The sequence below is a fragment of the Protomyctophum parallelum genome, assembly GCF_964188405.1.
Source record: "Protomyctophum parallelum genome assembly, chromosome: 16".
NCBI classification, from domain to species: domain Eukaryota; kingdom Metazoa; phylum Chordata; class Actinopteri; order Myctophiformes; family Myctophidae; genus Protomyctophum; species Protomyctophum parallelum.
In genome coordinates this window covers 31545866-31562638 of record NC_139711.1, presented here as the reverse complement: position 1 = coordinate 31562638, position 16773 = coordinate 31545866, and the positions used below count along the sequence as shown (strand labels likewise).

At 40.6% G+C, this 16773-nt stretch overlaps 1 protein-coding gene across 1 annotated transcript in view; it reads left to right on the top strand.

Annotated features, from left to right (window-relative positions):
- Nucleotides 1–16773, top strand: part of LOC310873755 (protein diaphanous homolog 1-like) — a gene marked incomplete at its 3' end in the record, with an annotated part of 344698 nt that overhangs the window by 40040 nt on the left and 287885 nt on the right. The window contains exons 2-7 of the mRNA XM_083786306.1: nt 10046–10072; nt 10946–11119; nt 12876–12977; nt 14090–14220; nt 15882–15965; nt 16070–16133. Of these exons, the coding sequence (XP_083642432.1) occupies nt 10046–10072; nt 10946–11119; nt 12876–12977; nt 14090–14220; nt 15882–15965; nt 16070–16133 (582 nt within the window). The remainder of the gene's footprint in view (nt 1–10045; nt 10073–10945; nt 11120–12875; nt 12978–14089; nt 14221–15881; nt 15966–16069; nt 16134–16773) is intronic.

The window sequence follows — 16773 nt, the reverse complement described above, 5'->3', positions numbered from 1 at the left end:
GTTTTGTTTTGCCTGGTCTGTTATGTTTTGTCATTGAGGGCTCTGATAGCCTCTGGGAAAGAACTCCTGTTGTGTCTCTTTGTCGTGACCTTTTCAGCTATAGTTGGATAATTCATTTTGCGTGTGCGTGTGTGTGTGTGTGTGAGATAGGTCTCAGCACTGCTGTCAACTTCCTTTGCAGCTGTGTGAACAGGAAGTCACATGGCCTTACATGGGTGTTTCCACCCTAACCATGACATCTTCACCCAACATTCACTGGAGCACAGCACTGCCTGTGCGTATCCGTGGCAACGTTGTAAGCACAGATATCAACACAGGTTGTGTTGTTGTGAGCACTGTCATTTGTTAAAATCTGTTTGTATAAGTCACTCTTAGGCTCAGTTAGAGGATGCTTTGCCTGAGAAAGAATTGAACGTCAAGGTGTCAACTGTCCAGATAGATGGGCCTCAAGATGAAGATGTTTGTTAATACTCCTTGCCTTTACAATGCTTGCAAAAATACAGCTTTAAAGAAATACACACACACACACACACACACACACACACACACACACACACACACACACACACACACACACACACACACACACACACACACACACACACACACACACACACACCCCATTCAAATACTCTATCCTTTTGTAGACACACCCATTAGTGAAGTAATTTGCTTCCTTTCTGCTTGTTTCCATAAATATATCTGTATTGTTGCTAGGGTGACCCATGCAGTCACTGGACTAAAGTAGTCTTTGTGGCACTATTATATAATACTAATGAGCTGCCTACAGTAGCAAGGGGGAGTCCAAAGAAGAAAGAGAAGCAAGGAGAGAGTGTGAAGAGAGAACAAAGAGAAAAAAAAGGAAATCTTTGGAGCTAAAAGGAGAAGATGAAGGCAAAACGGAAATATGAAGATTAAGTTAAATTAGCTGAGACTCAGGGACTTCAAGAAATATAATATAGGCTCGAATGATGGCTTTGTTGGCCCATCTGCCTGTCCGTCTATTGGTCCGTCTGTCTCACACAGGTCACAGTATACATACACTTTAAATTTCTGGATTGTGACAGAATACTGCAGGTATTATGCTGAGAACTTTTAACCCAAAGTCCAGAAGGGTATTGTCTATGCAAAAATGCATTGAAATAGTAGTGCCAAAGACGCAGTAACAAAACCAAACGAAAAGGGACCTCGCAGCATGGCCTAAATGTAAACCTGGCCATTGTTGAAAATTCCACAGCAGTCATGGCTTGTCATGCTGAACCTTCAGTTCCTCAAGTATGCAAAGTTACTTATTTTCCTTATACAGTATATCCAAGGTCACCTTGACCTTCCCCGATGAAAACTCAACAAGCAGCATGGTGATTCCTTTCACTAGAGCACAATCACTAGAACACATTAATACAACTAGTCTTGTCACACAAATAATTGCGATTTACAATTTGTGTTTTTGGCATTAGAAACCTTTCAGGCTTTGTAATAAAGTGCACTAGGCAGATATGACAAATAACTGAAATATACCAAGAAAGTACTGGCATTTTTATACATTTTGTGCTTTACAAATTGTTGTAAGCTTGTAGATCTGCTATTTCAGCTTTTTTTTAAATGTATGAACATCTTTCGACATGGAAACATTTATGACAATTATGACAAAATAATTGTGATTAGACCACTATGTAATGTAATTGTGACAGGCCTAGTGTCCGATTCTGTGACCTACCCTTATTGCAGTGATGGCAGGACGCGATGGGACAATTAACATAATTTGATAGGTAACCAAATGCGGTATAACAGCGACACGTCACATGAGCAGCACACTTTTGACAAATTCCCCATACATTTTATATCCCATGGCTGCCTCGGGCTCGCACAACGTTCAATACAAATGTTCCTACAGGCTGCCGCACACACACAGGCCGACCGTACAGTATAAGAAGAGTGGTAGTGTGTTGACTGTGCAGCTACTACTTCTGTGGCTGACTGGTGTTTGTTCTGTGTGCTGTGCGTGTGCCGCCTACATGGATAAATCTGGGAGAAAATAGTTAACATTTATTGATTACTAGAAGTGGACAGGTGGAAAAGTAAATGGTTGTCATGCAGACAATTATATATATTTTACAGATATTACTTGGTATACATCATACAATAATATTTGGTTAAACGGTTGACCGTAGAATCAGAAGCTCACGATGTGTCGTAGCCGCCATGCGTTGACAGCTTATATTGGATATTTTATGTCAGTGCGTGACAGGTCAGTGTGTGACATTTTAGGTAAGTGTGACATGTAAATCGGGCTTTAGATCATCTGTACTCTTTTGCAAGTTAATACATTATAAACATATTAAGCTATTGGCAATACTATTTCATTGCCACAACAAACAATGTGAAAAGTTAGCCTGGAAGTCTGAATAACAGAAGATTACACTTACTGTACTGTACACACACATACCAGAACCAACACACACACATGGCAGACTGCATTCTGCATCTGGACATATCAAAGCTTGAATTGGACATGGCCATTTTTTTGGTTCTATTAACATACTCTACCTTTACAGATTTGTTCAAATAATATTTTATTCATTCAAATACATTCAGAATTGTAGCTTTAAGAGGGAATCTGCTTTTAAAGAGAGAATAGGAAACCACAAAGACAGCGGAAGGCATATCCCGAAAAACAGATGACAGTTCTATAATTTTTAGATGCCGTTTGCCTTCTGTAAAGATGCAGTTGGCTTTATTCCTGTGTGATTACCCACACACAATCCACTGTGCCACTTCACGGGCTCGAAGGGCCCATAGTATCAGCATGTGTGTGTTCTGTATCTGTTATTTAGTAGGAGGCCTCTCGTCGTCCATCTAACTGTGACAGTCAGACAGTCATTTTTTTATTGTAGAATGTAGATGGATGGATACACCAAAGTCACCAGAGTGAGACACGATTCAATTCAATTTGTTATGTTTAATGACACCTGCATGGTAAAATCACAGACACAATTTGTTTCTCTCTACATACACTTGCACATGTGGGTGTGTTTGCATTTTTTATTTGTCTGAAAATTTGCATTCATAGTGTGTTTGTTTGTTGCCTACCTGCTGTATGGCCTGTGCTTAACCACGTGCATCTGTGTGTACGGAGGAGTGCGCCTGGCGCAGGGTGGACATTCGGGACAATGAGTCCATTACTTTGACATTTGCGCATGAACGTCAGACAGTAGCGCTGATAAGACATTCTGTGCACTACTTTGAAAAGAGCACCGGCGGTGGCCATTATCAGCTGAATGCCACGGCCATAGAATGCACATACATTACCTAGAGTGTGTTCTCTTATAGGAGCCACACCCACCTTGACTTTCAAGTCTTATCCTGTTCTCCCAGATCTATGATTGCAGTGAAATGGGGCTATGATGGACGTGGTTGTTACAAACCTGCATGGATCTGTTTTCTAAGGTGCCTGTGTAAAGGTTCAGGAAATTGTAAGAATGGATGGATTAGAGGGGAAGTAATGGGAATGAAGAATGTGGGTTGTCATTGGTCACCTAGACCTGCATCGATTCAAGAGAGAAGGGTCTTGACTTGAGACTGTAAGGAGGACATGCATTCAGAAGGGACAAGAGAGATTTGGAGGAGAGTTCTGGCTAGCTCTTTTATCATATTATCATATTCAAAGAACAGGGGTTACGTTTGACTTAATGGATACCAATTACTAATCATTTTTGGTACTAGGTCTGACCTGGTATATAGTTATACTGTAAGGGAGGCTGGCAATGTTGTCAGGAAGGACGGTTTAGCTATTGAGGACAGCCAGGGTGCGAGAGCTGCCATCTGCCAGCCGCCTAACTGGGGTTGTTTTTATGATATTTCACCTTTTGCCTCACAGTATTTACTTGTTTTTGCATGTCTTACTTTTGTTATTTGAGATTATTTTATTTCTGTTTTGGAAGTATACATTTTCCAAGGCCTGCATCCCCTGACTGTACGGTATTTTTTGAGGGGAACTAAAAACACAAAGTATTTTTGGAGGCTGAGACTGAGAGTCCAAATCTCCCACTTTCTTGATAGGGATCTCATACTAGTAGTAAGTAAAGGAAAATGAGTCTTGGGAGTATGTCAAACTCAAAGAACCACAACTAGATTATTCCTGCCATTGGCTGCCAACAAGGTGCTGTTGATGTGATCCATGTACATTATAGTATCCTTTTTCTTTTTAAAACTGCTGTGTGTCTCTGAGCTTTGCATCACATACCATAGCAAGCTCTTTCTGAAACAGTTGGGTACAGGTATTCCGCCAGCAAAACATCTCTGATCTGTGATTTGAGCCTTTACAGTGGAGAGAGATACTTTTGCACTTGAATGTCATCCTTGCCCAATGCCCATGTGATGTTTTGATGAATATCTAAATCTAATACAGTATATACTAACTGGATAGTCTGAGTGACTACTGTCTGGTTTAAATCTAGTTTGGGGCATGGCCATGCAAAATCCACTTTGTATCCTTTGAATCGGCTAAATTGAAGTTGCTCTTTCTTTTTATAATTTTTGCCCCAGACAAGGATTATATGTATTGTGATGAAAACTACTCTCAAGTATCGATCTGAAACTGTCTCCAATAAATTCCCACAGTGAGTCGCGTCGCAAGACATGGCCAAAGTAATTTTGGGGGTCCCCAGCCCAAAAGGTTTAGAACAAAGTAAAGTTTACATCTGTAGTCCAGTTTTTCACATTCTGTTTAATTTATTTATTTTGAAATGTAACTAGAGGATAAGCCCCTTGAGATGCAGCATCTAGTATTCGAGAGGGTCCTCAAAATCTTGTTACAATAATGTATTTATGTATGTGCATGAGTTAAGTGCAGAATCGCCTGGTTGAGATGAAAATAAAAGGTTATTAGTTATTGTCTCCACCAGGCCGAAGGCATGGGGGGAGAGTATGTTTTGCACTCCGTCCGTCCGTCCGTCCGTCCGTCCGTGTGTGTGTCCGTCCGTGTGTGTGTGTGTGTGTGTGTCCGTCCGTGTGTCCGTGAGCAGCTAATCTCGGCCACCGTTAACCCGGTCGATGCCAAATTTTGCACACACACTCCCTGGATGCCAACGATGAACCTCTACCCCAAACTTTCCAGAACGGCCTGTTATAGCGCCACCAGGAGGCCGCTTTGTGCAAAACAAGTTTTTGCACAGTACACCTACAGATTTTGTCCAAACATCACGCAAATTGGTACACAGTCTCTCTAGAGCCATTCAACGAAACCAGTCTTTCAGATTTCTCAGACTCCATCCTGATTGGTTAAGATTGGCTTCCAAAGTTCACAGGAGTGCTCAGTTTAAAAAAAAATGCTGCAAATCATGAACACATCGCGTGATTTCCGTGAAATTGTGCACCCACATTCCCAATAAGCCGAGGACGAAATGCCACATGAACAATTTCAACTCAGCCTCAAGGTGGCGCTATAACTGGCCGAAAACTGTTTTTACCTCTAACTGCACGGATCTGTGAATAACTTTGTATGCCAACTCCCTAGAGGCCAAGGAAAAACCTTTACCTGGACTTTTTCACATCTGCTCTTTATAGCGGCACCAGGAGGCCGACATATGTAAAACACATTTTCTATTATTACTCCGGCCTGTTATAGCGCCACCAGGAGGCCGCTTTGTGCAAAACAAGTTTTTGCACAGTACACCTACAGATTTTGTCCAAACATCACGCGAATTGGTACACAGTCTCTCTAGAGCCATTCAACGAAACCGGTCTTTCAGATTTCTCAGACTCCATCCTGATTGGTTAAGATTGGCTTCCAAAGTTCACAGGAGTGCTCAGTTTCAAACAAAATGCTGCGAAAAGTGTTTTCACCTCTAACTGCACGGATCTGTGGATAACTTTGTATGCCAACTCCCTAGAGGCCAAGGAAAAACCTTTGCCTGGAATTCTTCACATCTGCTCATCCTGGTGGAGACCTGTGCCCAGAAGGGCACTTTTTCTAGTTCTGTCTCATATCAGTGATGTAAATAGGTTTTAAATGTAATGGGTCCCAAGACCCAGGGGTGGTCTTTTAGATGGGTCCCAGTGACATTTTATGAGTCCTACTTCAACAACGTTGGACTTGGAGTACAGTACTGAGTACAGTATTGCATCCCAGGCCCCCCGGAGGGTGACGTGATTGCGTCCTTTCTCAATTTAGTGAGTCTAAGGATGCAGGATGCAGCCTATTTTCATCATTGTCATATGTATGTTACATACTGTAGGTGTTTTTAGTTTTTGTTTAGAATTGCAAATAACATTAGCCTATAGTGAGCTGTCCATGGTGCTGTGTAAGGTGTAGAGTGCCTCGTGTTACAAACACTTTTGGAATGTCAAACCTGGCAACAACTAATGACACAATTTTGGAAATACTGTGATAATGTACTCTGTTTTACTTATAATCCAATATCCCATATATCCCAATTCTAATCTTAGAGAACAAGCAGTCTTTAGACCCATTGAGTGTTTTCTGGTGTGTCAGTGTCACTATGGTTTGGCTGCATAAAGGGAGAGGCGATGAATAATGTAAGTTTAGGATACTCACCATAACAGCTGTGTTTTTTACCTCACCGTGCCAACTCCCTGAATTAAATTAGCGTTTACTTCATATTTGTTAACCAAATTAGAATGTCCCTCTGTTATCTGTGGAATTCCCCTAATGTTTGCAGCTAACCATGTACAATTGCTTTAATTTTTGTGTCTAGCTCAGATTGTTTGTGAATAAGTATATTGTCTTGGGACTCCCAAGTTGGGAGCAATGCACTGGAAGATCGGGATGATACATAATAGTGAGAAGCAAGATGCAAGACCTACATAGTTACAAGATCTGGTGGTAAAGTTGGTAGATGGGTACTATACCCTATTTGTTTATTTGGATGGAACAGCGAATATTAATGAACAATAAATAAATACATAATGTAAATACACCATATTTAGCAAGAATGCTGATGTCCACCCCTAGTCCCCACGGGTAGCTTTCATACAAACGTGGCAGTGTTCGGTCTCCTTCATAGGCCAATGAAACACTGTAGATTTACTCGTACTGTGGGCTGTTCCAACAACAGGTATAGTTTTTATGTGCATCATGAAGCATTAAATATGTGTCAGTATAGGCTATTATACTACTATTGCTACATTTTTTACTCTTATTTTCTTTATTGCCAAAATCCGGCTACCGGCCACAATCGGCACTTTTACCCTCAGTCCCTATTCTGAGGGGAATGTTCGCTATCTACGACTACAAGCTCACAACACGTTGAAATGCAACTCTGATCTGCTATTTTGTTGAATCGATTCGTGTAGAGTGAAATAAGTGTACCAACCTCTTTTCAAGTCTGTTTTATTACGACCGTACGTCTCAGTTAACTATGGAATCATGTATTCATCATGCATCCCGTCAGTGTGTTGGTCGGCCACGTGACATCACGTGACATCATCATGTATGGAGATCCCTGATGTCATCAATATTAAGCCCATATATGGAGATCCCTGATGTCATCAATATTGGCCAGCAACTCTACTCTGACCTCAAACCCTTAGATCTCCATATATGGAGCTGACCTGTTCTGACATTCCATATGTTGATCCTTCCCCATCCATCCTTCCTCTTTGATGTCTCACTTTTGACTGATACCTGTCCATTTAAACTCTAGACGGGCCTGCCCCAAAGCTATTAGTGCAGCCCTGCCCGGCAGCCCCAGCAGTCTGCTGTCACCCAGGCGGATATGTTGATCTGACCCCCCATTCCAAAGCGTCAGTGCTCGCCCGGCAGTCTGCTGTCACCCAGGCGGAATGCATGCACGCGACCTCGCCCTTGCGAGGTCACTTCTCGCCCTTGCGAGGTCACTTCTCGCCCTCAACTATACAGGGTTTAAGTGGTACTGAATTTGCAGCTCAACAAAAGCTAATTCATCCTTGTGTGTGACGCAGGACAATTTCATTATACACTCAAATCTCTGCGATACAATATTGTGAGCATTTTCTAATGGTGCTAGCCGCTCCAATGAAAAGCTTTGTGTGTGTGTGTGTGTGTGTGTGTGTGTCCACTTGAGTACGGAAATTGCACACTGTCACCAAGGTGTCACTACACACTTGAAATGTTTATTACTTTATTTATGTCCACATAATGAGAAGTACAGGAATACCTTGTACAAAGGACATAAACACTGCCAATGCAGTTTGACAGTGGGAGAGCAGCCAGTTACAACGTGCATGGACAGAAAAGCATCGTTACATACAGTACAGCTGACATGTCGGACACAGGGCAGCAGACATAAATCATGGATAAAGGAAACAACGCCTCCTCCAAATTGAGCGGCTTCCTATAATGGCTGAAACTGAGCAATACCTCGCTAACTGCTTGGCTCTTCTTTTGGAAAGGCCGGCCATTTGTAAGTCCCTCACAACCAACTTATGCACATGCCCTAGGCTGCCAATAAAAACTAAAAGTTTACATCTGTAGCCTAGCTGTGAGATGGTCTGCACTAGCTGCTGATACTTCAGCACTTTGGTTAGAAAGGCTTCTTCCAGGCTATAGTCAAAGGTACAGCCGACCTCGAGAATGAACACCTCTCTATGGTTTTCATTTACAACAATGACATCAGGGGTGTTAGCTGAAATGTTAGAGAACACAGAATCATCATTACACAGGTTAAACATCCCCGGCTTCACAGTAGACTGCTTATAAAGCATGATGGAGGACCTGAAAATGGAAGAGATGTCTTTCGGTATCAAATCCACTATTCTGTCATGCCTACTTATGTAAAGGCCCCTGTAAACATGGCAACCATTTAAGATGTGGGACATGGTTTCAGCTATTTGTTCATGGCCATGATGGATACAGTGAGGAGCATGATTGCCTGGAAACCAGATGGAGAGATTAAGTTTAGAAGGTAGAACCTGTAATCTCGCTTTCAAAGTAAAAACAACAATGCACTCATCAATGGCAACATTTTTGAACACAGAGTGAGAGACAGAATGGTCCGCAGCAGGAAGACATGCACACACATGCACACGCACACAGCACCACTCAGTTCAGAGTCAGACGAGTCTGATTTATTTTTATCGCCGTAAACGATAATAGATTATTTTCTCATCCCTACTCTTGTCCTTTATATTGCTGACCAACAGTTGCACTCATTCACTTGTTGAGGTCGGACCTTCATGACACTTAATCTTAGCTGTCAGTCATTGTAGTCTTATCATGAGACTTTAAGGGCTGCTGGGCTGGGCGCAGTGGCCGCTGGCTCGTCTTTCAAATTTGAATACGAGGCAAACACTTGATCACTTCACAAAACCTAACACTGCACACAATATTACCTTTTTTTAAACAAAGCCCCACGTTCTGTTATTAACTTATTGTTACAAGGGTCTGTTTCAATGATTATTCAAATAAAATAATCACCAACATCATGGATCTCAGGTACTACTGGCTATGTTTTACTGTACTTTACCTTAATGTTTGAGCATGTGTGAACCTGTACCTCCCAGTGTTCATAATGTGTCATTATAGATGCTTAGGGTTTCCATTTTCCACAGGGAACATTATTGGGTGCAGTATGACACCTAGTGGCCAAGATGTGCAATTGAATGAATTGCCCAGCTCTAATTGTCTGAATGGTTTTCTCCCTACCTGCCTGGACTTGACTGTAATGATTTAATACTTATAGGTCACTTTTCATTCCGCCATTACCTTCTCAAACTGTTAATTAACTGTGCTAATTGTGTTAACATAGACTGGCCTCAGGCTAATATAGATACATGTCCTTTACTGACCCCACTTTGGTGCTGTAGATGTGTTGTTTTTTAATGAAGTGGTCGACTAGTGTGAGTGATCTATCTACCTGACAGTCATTCGCTATGTCCTGCCATCAATCAGTGACAGATCCCTGGGCTCACCCCACCCTTCTGATTGATTTCTGTTTAATTAATTCTCTCCCTTTATCCGTTTTCCCTCCCATCACCGTTTTCCCCTTCTCTTCTTTTCTCTTCTCTATTCTGTGGCTTTTTCCCCCTTCTCCCGCATCCCATCCAGAAACTCAAACGGCTGATTCCTGACGAGGTAGGTTCGTTATGGCGTGCACAGCTGTGTCCCTCCTTGTGCACTGCTGCTTATAATATGTTCTGTGTATGTGTTCAACAAACCCAACACACTAACGTCCCTTCATGTCACTGTCTGTCACACTAACTTAACCTCACTCACTATAACAACTTGCTTTGTATTGTGTGGTAATGATACTGCACAAGCCGGAAAGTGCATGCTTGGGAGATGCACACTCACTGACGGCATCACATACTTGGCACATATTAGCTTAACTAAGCTTACATGTGTCCAACCTGTAAAGGAAGTGATTTGCAGGAAGCGTATGCACAGTGGACAATGCACTGCAACTAAGACACATATTGAGGGCTTATCACGTCCATAAAACCTGAATGGAATGAAGCCGCATCAATATTTGCTTAGTGTGCCTGAAGTTAAAACTTTACGGTTTTACCATTGCCAGCGATCTACATAGGCTTATAAATCAAATATTGACAGCACATTAACAAAGGCCATTACGTCCTTGTAAAAGGCAATCACTTCAGTGCTTGCTTCAAGCTGCATGTTACCTATGTTCTTTCTGCCAATGGTGACCTCAAGCTGATGTCCGTCATTTCACCATGTTTGTTTGTAAAGGTGTCGGCACATCCCTTATCGACTTTCTTACAGTACTACTTAACAAAAAACATTTTTTAAACCCAGATTAAAATTGGTTCACTAAACCCCGTTAGTTATGCTCAATTACCCCCCATCGTATTCCAATTCATCATGCATAGTATTTAATTTTATTTATTTATTTATTGTGAAGGTGATTAGGGATTGGTACCCAACTAAACTTTATTCACCATTGCTGGTCTCTCCTCTGACCTATGCCCTCTCTGCCTCCTGATCCAGCTGGAGCGTTTCACCAGCATGAGGATGAAGAAGGACAAGGAGAAGATGGGCTCTGCCACCTCCGCGCCCAGTCAGCGCCACTCCTCGTCGTCCACCTATGAGATCAACGCCCAGAGTGCCATGCTGCACGACCACACTGACGAATACGTCCTGGAGCTGTTTGAGCAGATGCTGGTGAGAGACGACGCAGCCTAAATGAGAGAGAGAGAGTGTGTGTGTGAGGGTGAGTGTGTGTGAGTGTGTGTTTGTGTTTCAGCCATATGTTTAGAGCAGTGGTTTTCAACCAGTGGTCTGGGGACCTCCAGTGGTCCTTGAGGGGGTTCCAGGTGGTCCCCAGCTAAATGATGGAGAGTTGGTAACCAAATGGACTCTTGAGCATAACATGAAGCCAAATTGACCTGTACGGGTCCATTTGGCCTAGTCTGCACAATTAGAGAATGTAACATAATTGTTATTTTGATAATTTACCTGTTCTCTCTCCTAATGGTACTGTACCAACATCAATACAGCATGGAATTGTGGACTAAATCTTATCCAACAATATCAAGATATCTTTTTAGTTTTGGGTCTTTTTTTAGGTTGGGTCTTTAGTTTTAGTTCTAAACCACTGGTTTAGAGCGTTGGCTGATTCCGAATCATTATTCAAAATCTGAATCTGAATAAATAAAAACTAACCCATGATGACTAAAACTAAGACTATTAACTAAGGTTATAGAGCGTCGCAGGCGCAGTCCCTGACGAGGGCCCAGGAAATCTTCCTACTAATTATTTGAGTTGGCTTTGTCCACGGCGTAAACATCTTTAAATAAATACTTTTTTAAACGTCTATGGGGAAAATGAATAGGGAATTATTTCCTGGGCCCTCGTCGTTCTGAAAGGGGCGGGACTGCAACACTCTATTTTCAGCATGCAACAAAGTTTAAAATCAGCCATTACGACGACATCGAGGCCCGCCAAAATATATTTCATTCAACTAAATCATCTAGATTTAGTAATTTTGTCGTCAAAATCTAGAATAACACTGAAACATTTCAGTGACTAAAAATGAAAATGTATTAAAAAGACAGAAACAAAATTGATGTCAAAATAAACACTGGTTATGAATAATATTTCAGTTGCCCCGGTTTGAAAAGGCCTGCAGAGGCAGAGATCCATTAGTTGTAAATGATCATTTGACACATTAATCATTAATCATCATTTCCCCAACATTCAAAACGCAGGAGAGCAAAGCATATTCATTGTGATCGACAGACGGATGCTAGAGCTGCAGTGAGACGTGACTTGCAATGTTTATTTTAAATGTTACCACTGCGGCACAAAATAGCAGGAAGACTATATTCCTCTACCTTATTTCTGCTCCTGTTTTTTATTGTAATATGGATTAGTCAGTTGAATCATTCCAACTTTTATTGTAATATCGATTACAAGATTAAATAAGGTCAGAAAAGTAGTAAAAATATATCACATTTACAAGCTCACAGCACATATTTTTAAGACATTTTCTACAAGATGATAATTAATTTGTTTTATTTTTGTATACACAGTTTTAGTTTAGTTCAATTAACACTCTGTGAGCCCACGCAAAACTTTAAAAAAATCACTTTCACCTAGAAACTCCATTCACACTTTTTATAATTCAGCTTACTGTGGAGACACATGCTGGAACTTTTTACTTTGAAATAGTTTAAAGAGTATTTTTACTTAAACGCCCAATGAATTCTCAATGGCAATAACACAAACTTTGGCATCACGTATTAAATGGTTATTCAGACTAATCGATTTGGTCAATTATAAAAAAATCTATTTGAATTTTCACGTTTTGATTATTCTATTGATCAAAAAAGTAAATTGCTCAAACCCCCCCCCCCCCTCTTTTCTCTCTCTCCCTTTGTTTCTCTTTTCATCTGTTCTCTCCCTTTCTCCTGTGCAGGTGGACATGAACTTGAACGGGGAGAAGCAGCAGCCACTTCGAGCCAAAGACATCGGCATCAAGCGAGAGATGGTCTCCCAATACCTGCACACCTCCAAAGCTGTCAGTACTCGCTCCCAAATATAGCTAATACACAGTAAAGTCCTGAGTGTTAATTTATCGAATAGAACCAAACAGACCTATACTAGGCCTGTCACGATTTTTACATAATCGCATAATCGCGATTATTTTTTGCAGCATTGTGATAATCATTTCCATGTTGAAATTGCAGAAATAGCAGCTTACAACATGCATCGTAAGCTTGTACATCTGCTATTTCCGCTATTTCAGCATGTCAGTAAGTATATGTATAGTGTCAGTACTTTCTATATTTAAGTTATTTGACTATCTGTCCTGTTCGGATTTTGATTATGAAGCCTATAAGGCAAACAGATTTATTTTATTTTATTCATGTGTTCCAATGTTCAATGCCATATACACAATTATCATTAATGGCAAATATTTCTATGACAATCGATAAACATAAGCGTCCGTCTAAACAGACGCTTATGGGCCCATTTGGTTGCACGCAACAAAATGCTTCCCTTGAGAAGACGGCAATATAACACCAACATGTGGAATATAAATATAATAATAAAATAACAATATACTTTATTTGCATAGAACCCTTAATGCTGTACTTCGGGGTCCAGCCCAAGGTGTGTAGTGTTTGTGACTGAGAAATACAGTCTAACTAAGACAATAAATGAATTTCTAACAAGTCGGCGTATACGAAATTGCTATCAAAAAGATATGGTAGCAATGCTGCCAAGGAACAAAAGCAGCTGTCCCCCACCCCAACACCAGCTTCTGGTGAAAGGGTAAACGATGCTTTGAGAGCACCAGGTGCAGTATAATGAAAAAGCCCCTGAATGGGCCGGGAGAAGCAAGCACAGCTGGCCATAATAAATCGCTCACTTGAGTGTAAAATAGTCTCATTCAGAAAAGTAATACCTCAAAAATTAAGATGAACTGCTGCCTCCAAATCGTGAATGCTGAAATGACCCCACATATACTGTTACCTGGCTAAGAAATACAGGACAGCTGTGAATGCAAGTAACAAATGATTTGGATCATCTGTGTGCGTGTGCGTGTGCGTGTGCGTGTGTGTGTGCGTGTGCGTGCGTGCGTGCGTGCATGCGTGCGTGCGTGCACACACACATTATGTGTCTTAGGGTCAGAACCAGAAGGAGAGTACCAAGTCAGCCATGGTGTATATCCAGGAGTTGAGGTCGGATATCCGAGACACACAGCTGTTGAGTGTTCTGGAGTCACTACGAGTCTCACTCAATAACAACCCTGTCAGGTGACGCACGCACGCACACCTTTTTGCGCACACTCTCATCCTGTTTATCTTACTACCTGGATGACTGCTCTCTCTGTCATTTGAACATGGGTAAATTGCCTACGCTCAGATCAGATCAGACTCCACCCTGCACATTTGATATTATTGATCTGATAGATCAGTTTTACCTATTAAATAATTTAAATGATGACACACTACATAACATTGATTTTATCTATTAAAAGCACTTATGTAAACTAAATTGATTGGCATACACATTGGCTTGCCCATGCCATCTAGAGTGTGAGTGCGTATGCATGTGCATCTATAACTGTAGATATTTCTGTCACCTCAAACGTCGACCCATTAAAGCTCATGACACTATCGACGATCTTCTTAACAATTATTCTATTGATTACTTTTTTTGAAAATAACCGAGAAGCATATTCTTTACATTTATAAATTTTATGATTATTGATTAAAGCGACGACTCTACGAATCTGATTAACCACTATTGTACTTCTTAATCATTCCCTTTCAGTCAACTAACAAACAGCATAGTAGTATAGTTGTAAATACTGTATGTTTTTACCCTCAGACTCCCAATTACATCACTTGCCACTGTGCTGAACCTCTTCCCTCCAACCTCTTCCCTTCACACTAGATGCCCTCTCTTTGGACATTTTTATTGATTTCATCGTTATGTCCACCTCTTCTTACCCTGTGGTTTTAAACAATGGCTACGTTTACATGGACAGTTAAATCCCCTTTTCATTCAGAATAAAAGTTAAATCCTATTAAAAGTTGTCATGTAAACACCTACAAAAACTTAAATCGGAATGAAAATGGCCAATCTGCTTTAAACTTAGATCTGATGTAACTGACCGGTTTATTCCTTTTTAAAATCCTATTGAAACAATTGTGGACTCATGTAAACACTCATTCGGATATAAGTTCATTCTTGTCTTTCTGTGCATGCTTGTTTCCATGTAATTGGTATGGCTATATTATGCTCTTGTTTTGCGATTAATTATAAGAAACTAGACATGTTTAATTTCACATCTCTGAGAGCAACCTTTCATAGGCTACAGGATACATCAAATATAAAGTAATATGGCATAAAAGTGTTTTATTATTATTATTATTATATTATTTTGTTTTACCTGAAATGTTGTGGAGTAGAAGTAAAAGTATTGGAAATTGGAAATACTCAAGTAAAGTAGAAATTTTTACTTTAGTAGAGTACTAAAGTAAATGTACTTATTTACTTTCCACCACTGGACATAAACACATCCGCCCCGCCCCCTATCCAATCAGAAGCCTTCCCAGCCCCAAACCTGATGTGGAATGAAATAATGGGATTTAAAAGTATGTAAACACTCATTCGGAATGACCATTTCCCATGTAAACACGCAGCAAAAAACGTAATTCTGAATTAATTCATTCTGAAGTTTTCATTCTGAATGAAAAGCCCTCATGTAACCGCAGCCACTGTGTTGTAAACTTTCTTTTCTACTGATCTTCCGCTTGGTGATTGTTTGACCGTATGTGCTGGCACATTTTGCTACTGTGTTTTGTTGTATGACTTGTTGTGGAGTGTACATAGACACCCCTTGGCGTGATGCTGCTGCAACACTGTAAATAAAATGAAAGTCAACTGTGGCCTTTCGTCCACTTTCCAGCTGGGTGCAGAATTTTGGAAATGAGGGTCTTGCCCTGCTGCTCAGCCTGCTGAGGAGACTGCAGGAGGAAAGAGATGAGTACCCGTAAGAAGCACACCACCAAAAGTCAATATAGCCATGATAGTACATTGTATGAACGTGTTACTAATATCTAACTGTTCCATTCCTTCTCTACCTGCTTTGACCAGCAACAATGGAGTAAAGTGTCAACATGAAATTATCCGCTGTCTCAAAGCCTTCATGAATAATAAGGTATGGGCCCCAAACTGACCATAAATCAGGTTTTCACTGTACCTGACATATTTTAAAGAGGTGTTTTTTTTTATAACTTTTGTTAATTCTCTTTACTGTTAAGGTTAGATTTTTTTTTTAGTTCAATGTCTTGATTAATTGACAGGTTTCTTTAGGTTCTATCATTGTACTAGTGCTGCTGGTGGGTGAAATACATTTTTACCACTAGGTGTCACCCTAAACTAAATCTGGCCCTATTAATTTGGTTCATGATCATTTTAGATTACAAACTCAGTTTTCTCATCTTATCTGTATTTAGTTTATAGTCATGAATAGTCACCTAACACCAAGAGAAATGTGGAACATCAAACATGGAAGAAAGAAAGTGGATGATTCGTTAAACCGGACTAAAGACTAATTTAATTCACACTGAGCCAGGAAAGCCTTATTGCAATGGCCCCCAAAGTGGGGTCTGAGGACCTGCAGTGGTGCTTGTGGGGGTTCCACAGATTAAAAAATATATATAGCATCAAAATCTATATACATTAGATATTTGAAAATATTTTAACGACACAAATCTTGTATGGGGGCCCTGGCAAAGAATATTATATGTTTTGATGGGAGAGCCAAATACATATTCATTTGGGGATCCTTGACATGT